This window comes from Synchiropus splendidus, chromosome 16, assembly GCF_027744825.2.
Source record: "Synchiropus splendidus isolate RoL2022-P1 chromosome 16, RoL_Sspl_1.0, whole genome shotgun sequence".
Lineage (NCBI taxonomy): Eukaryota > Metazoa > Chordata > Actinopteri > Syngnathiformes > Callionymidae > Synchiropus > Synchiropus splendidus.
This window is the reverse complement of record NC_071349.1, coordinates 18,773,032-18,781,492: the sequence shown is the minus strand read 5'-3', so window position 1 is coordinate 18,781,492 and position 8,461 is coordinate 18,773,032. Positions and strand designations below refer to the sequence as shown.

Below are 8,461 nucleotides of genomic sequence, written 5' to 3'. Positions count from 1 at the left end.
ATAATTTAAAAATAGGAATAAAGATAGTCTTGAAGATTAAGAAGATTTTGGGGTCCTAAACTCTGAAATTCAATTCTGAGAATTATTTTGTGTGTAATAATAAGTGTTTTGTTTTGTATAAATTGATGTTAAATATTGACTAGAACACACAGACTCACAATCTACATCATTATATCTTTCACGTGTGGGAGGAAACCGGAGTGTCTGGAGGGTGAAAACGTACTGGTGAGACTAGAAACATTTTTTTAGTGGTGGTATTCGTTTATTGTCAGAGCAGGGAATAATACAATAAAAAAGGGATGACAAAAAGTGACCATATGCAGAGTAATAATGTATTATTTTATAGCGAGTGGAAGGAATTAAAATGCTTGTATCATTGGATGGGCTTCATCATTTATGCAGGTGTCTGTTGCGCCATGACGCCATCAATCCACTCAGTGTAATGAGAGATTATGGTGTAAATCCCAGGTTTGTTAAGTTGGCCACACTTCATTCCACCATTGGAGGTGATGCCCACTGCAACACCGTTGTAAAGCAGCGGACCCCCGGAGTCTCCCTGTGAAAAACACTTTGTTGATTTTCTGAATGATCTAGTCCGAAGGATCAAGAGAAAACCTCACATCGCAGCTGTCTTCCTTCTTGTATGGTCGATCACAAGGGTTTGGGCAGACTTTATGGGCGCAGATCATGTTGGTGGTGAACTTCCTGCCAAAGTAGTCCCGTCTTCCACACCGCCTTGGGTTGATCACCTGCAACACCACCTCTTTTAGTTTGTCGGGTCTGGCACCCAAGTTGTCCAGGGACCCCCAGCCAGCTGTTTCCACATCGTCATCCACGCCTGGATTTGCACCACCAGCTCGCAAGAACGCCACTGCTTTAACAGCGTCACTCTGGTTGAAGGGACGATCCAACTGGAAAAATACACAACATATTTAAACTTCAATAGACAACGTAGTGAGGTCAAAAATGTACCTTGATGAGAGCGATGTCATTGTCGTAATTGTCACTGTTGAACTTGGGGTTGTTGTAGAGTTCAGAAATATTAAAGATTTGCTTCGTCTCCTCGGGCTGAGTCAGAGAATGGAGGCCCAGCACTACTTGTCGTCCGTTTGGCCTGAAAGTTGCGAAACAAAAGTAGAGTTTTGTTACATCAAAACGCCTGAAAAAACAACATGAACAAGTCATTTTTAAATATTCTTGTTAGTGAGTTGCTTTTGTGTGTGTGTTCTTGCTGTGTGTATGTCCGTTCTTTCACTGGTTTTAAGTAAAAGAAATGAACGTCATGATGGGACCAGAAAGTTCCTGTCATGGCTGCTCTTCCATCGGAGATCCCCCCTGTTAGTCTTCTTCATCGGCTCCACCCTGCCAGCACTCTCCTCTTCACCTCTTCTAATAGCATTAATACTAAAACTTTATTGCAAGACGCATTGAACAATCATATTTTTTCCAGTGAAAAAGTATTCAAACAAGTACTTGTAGTTTTGTGTTTTGGAGTGAAATTCCAGTTCCCTGCCCACTTTGGATACGTGATAACGGAATGCTATGAGTAGCAGCTGAAGCAGGGGAGGGAGGGAAGGAGGGATGTTCCAGATAAGATAAGGTCACATTCTCTTACTGTTATGCAACACACGTTAATCAAGTTGTTTTTGCAAAACTTGTATTTGACTGAATAAGATTTTATTTCGCACAGTAGGCATGAACTTCTTTTTTTTAACAGTGATTCTCATAGAAAAGTTTATTATATCATGCACTGCAACATATTATACATAAGAATATGTAGGGTGCCAAAAGCCATTGGTTCATGGATGAAATATAACAGTAAAATCTCCACATATCTCACCTTTACTTTCTGATAAGTGATTTAAGAAACTAAAGACCTTAGATAAAGAGGCCACATCTTAAGGAATAATAACAAGAACAACAAACACTGGCACTGCACTGATAGACGTACCCTGATGGCATGCAGTGCACGGCAGTCATGACCCACTGGTCAGCGATGACAAACCCTCCACATTCGTGCTTCAGTGTCGCTCCCTCTGGGGCCTGGATGGAGGCCATGTAGGGACGAGAGAAGGGCGCCGCTTCCCGGCCTCCAATTATTCCCTCACCTGATTCACCGAGACACAATTGCACAACTGTCCTCGTGTGCTCCAGGTGATTTTTCAGGAATTAATAAAGTAAAGTAGCTTTGAATAATGGAGTACTGTAATAATTCAGAAAGACTCACCTTGTGGGAAGAAGGTAAACACAAAAGCCACAGCAACCAGAAGAACTTTGTCAGACACCATCATGTTGGCTTGACTCAGCTGAAAGTGCAACTGTTTTTAGAGCATTCCACCAAACAAGAGGAAATCATAAATTACAAAGATAAGGTGGGTGTTCAACAGCGCTTCCCTCCCTCTTTTCTCCTGGAGTGGAAACCAGATGCATGCTGATCTTTGTAGCTTGAACAATCCCCAGACTCGTTCAGAGGGATTTGTGGTAGATAATTTCAAACATGGATACAAATAAAAGGTGTTATCCTGGATGGAATGTCTTCTTGGGGAAATCTGGCCAGTACGAGTTGATGTCACAGGGATGGAGTAAAAAAAACTCCAGGAATGGCCAGGAAAAAAGTTAAACAAAATAAATAAACTGAGTAGTTTAAGTCAGAATGATGGTAGAACTGATACAAACAAACCCAAGAACCCAAAAGGAAAGTGAAGAAGAGTGGTTTAAATGGATCATGCATTAACATCCCAAGTTATACGCATATAAAGACATTCAAATGGATTAAAAAGACAGTTATGTTATCATAATTATCATAATAAAATATTATGGAACTGAAACTATTATAATTACTCATTAATAATAATTTATGACAACATAAAATACAACGAATACTTTCGGAATATGTAAAAGAAATAAGATACAACTAAAAAAATGAATGAATTAATAAAATAGTCAGTTTTAAACAATAAATCTGGGTCGTCTGTTCTGTTCTTAACAGACGAATATCAAGTGTTGTTAATTAAAACATAATGCGGGAATTTTTGTTCCGAATGTGATGCTGCCGTAGTTATAGTCGAAATGTGTACATTATCGTTCTGACTCGGAGAGTCAAATGAGTCCCGCTGTGAGTCTGCACTGACCTCTACAGGATGCGATCGGTATTACAAGTTAATCCGAGCGCGCCTGTTCAGCGTTCAACCGTTTCAAATTGCGATATAGATGATCGATATTTGTCGGGACCTACTGCGATCTGACCCCGGTAGATTGTATCAGAATTTCGCCACGCAGTTTTCCTCTCATTTTGAGATTTGCCACATTAATTCACGACTCATTATTTAAAGCCATGACTCCCACAAACTCCTTAAATTACAGGTTAACGAGAAACCGGGATGAGACCAATTCAAACTGAGAAATACACTCAAAACAGTGGAGGATTTCTGCAGAACAGGTTGAAGATGCTTGTGTGTGTGAGGCAGGGAGGAGGATCTGTGTGTGGTCTGCTGGCCCTGGAGTTATTTAAGGTGAGTTAACAGAGTCATTTTTCCATTTATGATCTCTAAATGTTTAATCACTCGCTCCTCTCGTGTGTGTGTGTGTGTGAGCGTGTGTGTGTGTGTGTGTGAGAGAGAGAGAGAGAGAGTGTGTGTGTGTGTGTGTGAGTGTGTGTGTGTGTGTGAGAGAGAGAGTGTGTGTGTGTGTGTGTGGAATCCTCTTATCATTCTCAGACAATGACTCAGTCAAACTGCCTCTAAGCGAAGCATCAATCATCTATTTTTATGAATTAACATGTGTTTCTTCCTTTCACACTCACATATCGGGTTCATTTCTACATATATTACCCGAGAAATAAAATGAAAATAACAATAATAGTAGCAGCAAATTGCAATGTAAGTGAGGTGGCCTTGTTACACAATTCCCACGTGCCACCAGAGAGTCGTCAAACGTGGCAGTGTAATACAAGAGCCGGCCATCGCTCATGTGTCTTCATTATTTATGACACATTTTTATCATCACTCACCAGATTGGCACAGACTAAATCCTGAGCTTGTACGGCCATGTTAGTTTTATTGACACAGCAAAGGTCTCTCTGGAGGCAAGTTCTGCCGCTGATACGTGGATGAATGTGAGACGATGGGCCTCTGGGCACAGACTGATGAAAAGTCAGGCGCGCAGACTGAAAGAGAAGTCAACTGTCAAAGTCTGTCAGAAAAAAAGAAAGAAAGAAAGGAAGGTAGGTGGGTCCAGAATACTGACGATTCAGCAGCTTTATTGACATAATGAGGCCCAACACATTCACATCATTCATGTTGAATGTCAACAGAGAATTGGGTCAGTTGGAAGTGCACGTTACAGATAAGCGGCTGTAAATAAAAATAATACAAATTTGAATATAAACCATGTTGTTTGTTTACCATTATATTCTGTGAACGCTAATATATGATCAACAGAGGCGCTGCTTCTGCCTCAAACAGTTGACCTCCTGGACCAGTAAATGTTAAAAAGAAAACATTATGGAAAGTGTCATTCGTTCATCGAACTAATCTCAACTCTGACTGATGAATATTGATGGGATGAATCCTGAAATTCAGAGACGATTCAAGATAGTCTGGCACAAAGTTGTGTGCACTTGCTTTCATGTGACTGAGCTCATTGACTGTTAGAAAAGTGTTCATAAACGTAAAATAATAACAGCAATAATTTGAATAATCTAAGGCATTAAAAAATAAATAGATAAATAAAAATAAATTGTCCAATAGAGAATTAAATGTTTAAACCAAGGATAATTTTTTTGAAATTTCCAATTAGAAAAAGGAGGGGAGGAAATAATTCAATAATTTTAGTAGTGATTTATTTATTTATTTATTTTTAACGAATAGTCCCCCACTATTACAGTACGTTCACTACTGTTCTACTGTAACGGAAAAAACAAGATGTAATAGTTTATTGAAACTTTTAGTGAGCACTGTTCCGCTAAATTATTTTGTATCAAATTGACATGTTTTCCTCTGAGTTTATAAAATTATAACCACTATTTGAATCAAAAGTCTTAAATCATGTGAATAAATGATTAGAGTTCTGCACTTTTGTCTGCTTCATGTTGATAGTTGTATGTATAAATGACAGAGCAAGATCGTAATGCAAGTGAAACTGCTGTGTAATGGCAGTATTCTTTAGCTCACAGTTTACAGGGAAGTAGTGTAAGGTCTTAGGACTAGAAGACAGTAGAGTAGCACGAGCTGTTTCAGTGAGGGTCCTGTCCTCCACCACTTTTACATTGTGCAGTTGAGGTGGAAAAAAATACGACTCACCAAAACACAGCTCAGATTTCCTGATTCGACTGAGCGATATTATTTGATTGTAAGATATTTCCAACTCTGTGCACTGGCACTGATCCAGAACGGAGGGATTACCGTTAAATGGGCATAATCCGTTCTGTTTCCTCCGTCAGTCCTGGCCCGTCTGATGGGAGCTGGTGTTTAGTTGGGACTCCACAGGATGAAACACTGTTTAACTGTAATCTCTCTAATCTGGCTTCTTACTGCAGGCCGGGGACCCACAAACCTGCGCATGAGAAAAAAAACACTCTTCTGACAAAAATCCAGAGAAATCTAGAGAAAGCCGTAAGTGATGTTTTCGCACAGGTTTGTGTTGAACTGAATGCTTGACTTATTAAAACAGTTGAACCCAGAAATTCAGCACAACACTGTGTTCAATACAGATCTGCTCAAGTTTCCCCAGTGAATTCGCGCTTCCTTCTGGTGGTCCCAGGAGGATCAATGGGAGATTCCACCTTTCCCACATCGCGCCTTGATCCGGCAGACTCCTCCTGGCCTCGCCCCTAAGCCGGCCTTTTATCCCCTTCAACCATGGGCTTGTTTGCACAGCCAGGAAAGATGGTGAGAACCTGTGACAGTCCCACACGTCTGAAGAAGCGCCCGCGCACCTTCCCAGCAAGACGGAGAGCCATCCATCAAAACACGTTCACTGAGAAAATCCACCGACTTGTCTATATAATTAGACAAATAACCCCAGGCCAAACATCTCCGTCTTGTGAACCATTGATATTAAACCTGCATGTCATTTCAAATGGCATCTCAAGTGCCTCAGTCCTGATTCACTGGGACCACGTTTACACAGACAGATCAGAGCGTAAAACCTCCCTCTCAGGTGCCAACATCTCCTCTGGTTAGAATGGAGCTCCGTCAGATCGCAAAACAAACAACTCCTTGGGATTGAGGCTAGTTACATTAATCCAACTTTGGTTTGTGTCATCGGCAGAATGACTGTTCTTGAAAAAGTGAGTTCACACTCCATTTATGAAGTAGTTTCTAAAGAGGAAGCAGGACCGCGAATCCACATTGCTATGAGGAAGTAATGTGCTTATGTGTTCGCACTTTTTAATTTAATGGAACTTCAAATGAAGAATTCAATGTGTCTTTCCGCGACACACAAAACATTTACATGAGCAAAAGACGATCTTTACCAGCTGGACGTTTGTCATGCATATGTCTGTTGGGCTTCCTGGTGTGTGACTGGCTGGCTACGGCTTTATCACGGGCTTCTGTTTGTGTCCCACAAGTTACATCCATTTCTTAGAAAACCGCCACGCACCACAGATACATTCATTCAATTATAGCGAAAATGGACTTTGATGGAGTTTTTCAGCCTGAAATAATCTTAAATAATGAAATAACCTGAACATTCTTTCTCCAAATTAATACATTTTATCAATAATTCAATACAAGCTTGTGCATAGAACAGCATTGTGCTACAGTAGTTTAACTTTCATAATGATGTTATTTTTAGCAAATAATGATCAAGTTAAATATTTATCTAAAACTACTTTTCCTGTTGAGAAAAAACAATTGGAGGGGAAAAAAAGTTGCCATAATCTGTCTGAACATGTTGTGTTAGTAACTTTCCAAATGCTGTAATTTACGTAGACTCAAATGATCTTGGCAGAAAATGTGGACCACCTATACTTTCAGTTAATATGAACAACTTTCAGGGCGAAGACAGAAAACTATTCTCGGGCATATTTGAGGGCAAAACTGTTGCAACTGGGTTTTAATTGTGCGTTTCCTCTTCAGGGAGAGAGATGAAACCAGCTGTCAGCAGGAAAATGAATCTGTGAAGATCATTAAAAACTGCCCTGTGACTTCCCAGAAGATAAGTTATTGAAAAAGTTATGTCACAATGCTGAAGTTACATCCTAAGGGACTGTGACTGTTGCCAATCCAGTGGGATGACAACACAGACGAAACAAAAACACATGCTATAATGCCTTACAGAATAAGCACAAGTTTTTATTTGACCATCTAATGTCATTTTTATTTAATATAAATCCAAAAAAAAGTATTTACAAAACAAAATATGACATAAAGTCACATTTTAATAATAGGTTGAATCGGTATTCAATAATGACTATATATTTTTTGGACACATTCAAAGATGAAAAAAAGAGAGTCGTGATACCACAAACTTCTTGTAGAAAAATTTGATAATAAATAGTAATAAAAAAAAATCTACGTGATCATTTATACTGAAGTGGAAATCTCAGTCTTCCTCAGTTGAAAATCGGCACATCTTCACCACCTTGGAGTAGACAATCCAAGATGGCGTCCCTAAGTGTGGGCATGCTCAGTACGCTGAACAAAAGTCCTTCCTCCTCCTCTGGAGCTGATGGAACATTACTCTGACTTGACCCTCCAGCTCCAAAGCCTGCCTTCAGTACTTCATTTAAGAGGTTTCTTTTTGTAGCTAACTGGGAAACAAGGCGTTCTACCAGTGACCCGCCAGCATTGGTCACATGCTTGCTTGACGTTTCACCACCTTCACGGTCAACAGAATGACCACAGCACAAATCTTTTATTGACACCTGAAAACCAATTCAGACGGTGTGTCGGGGGGACTTCCCTGAAGGGCATAAAAATGCCTTCTTCTGTGCACTATGGGACCAGAGGGTGCTGAAAATGATCTGGCTTGATTGACTGTGACATGAGCGCCGCTCTTTGAAGCTGGCGGATGTGGACCGCAGAACAATCGTGGCAGCGTGAAAATAGGGAGGGGTCACTCGCAGGCATTGACCCCTAGATCCATGTTCACACAAGTCCCAGAGTCAAGGACCAGGCGGTGCCCCCCCCCACACTCCATCAAACAAGCGGGCTCAAGCACACTTGACACGAGAAGCTTCCTGGTCGATTGCTTGCAAAACGAATCAGGATAATCATTCATTTCAAAGACATGAGGCTGTCAGTTCGCAGGAATCCAACATGACTGAGAGACGAAAACAGAGCATAATGATACAGCGCCGAATCTCACTCTCACCCTGCTAAAAGGCTGATAGTTTGAGTCAGATCCCAGCAGGATGAAGTCTCTTCTGTCTGCAGCAGCAGCAGCACTGTTTTCGCTGGAAGGTTCGAGCGCCTCGGGCCGATCGCAGCTCGACAGACCTGTCTGTCAAAAACTG

At 40.8% G+C, this 8,461-nt stretch overlaps 1 protein-coding gene across 1 annotated transcript; it reads right to left on the bottom strand.

Annotated features, from left to right (window-relative positions):
* Positions 1–256: 256 nt before the first annotated feature.
* cfd (complement factor D (adipsin)) lies at positions 257–2,367 on the bottom strand. Its single transcript, XM_053845533.1, has 5 exons — positions 2,228–2,367; positions 1,952–2,108; positions 973–1,114; positions 621–911; positions 257–556 (listed from the first exon to the last, which is right to left on the bottom strand). Exons 1-5 carry the CDS (start codon positions 2,289–2,291, stop codon positions 395–397), a joined length of 816 nt encoding a protein of 271 aa, XP_053701508.1. The 5' UTR covers positions 2,292–2,367; the 3' UTR covers positions 257–394.
* Positions 2,368–8,461: the final 6,094 nt, after the last annotated feature.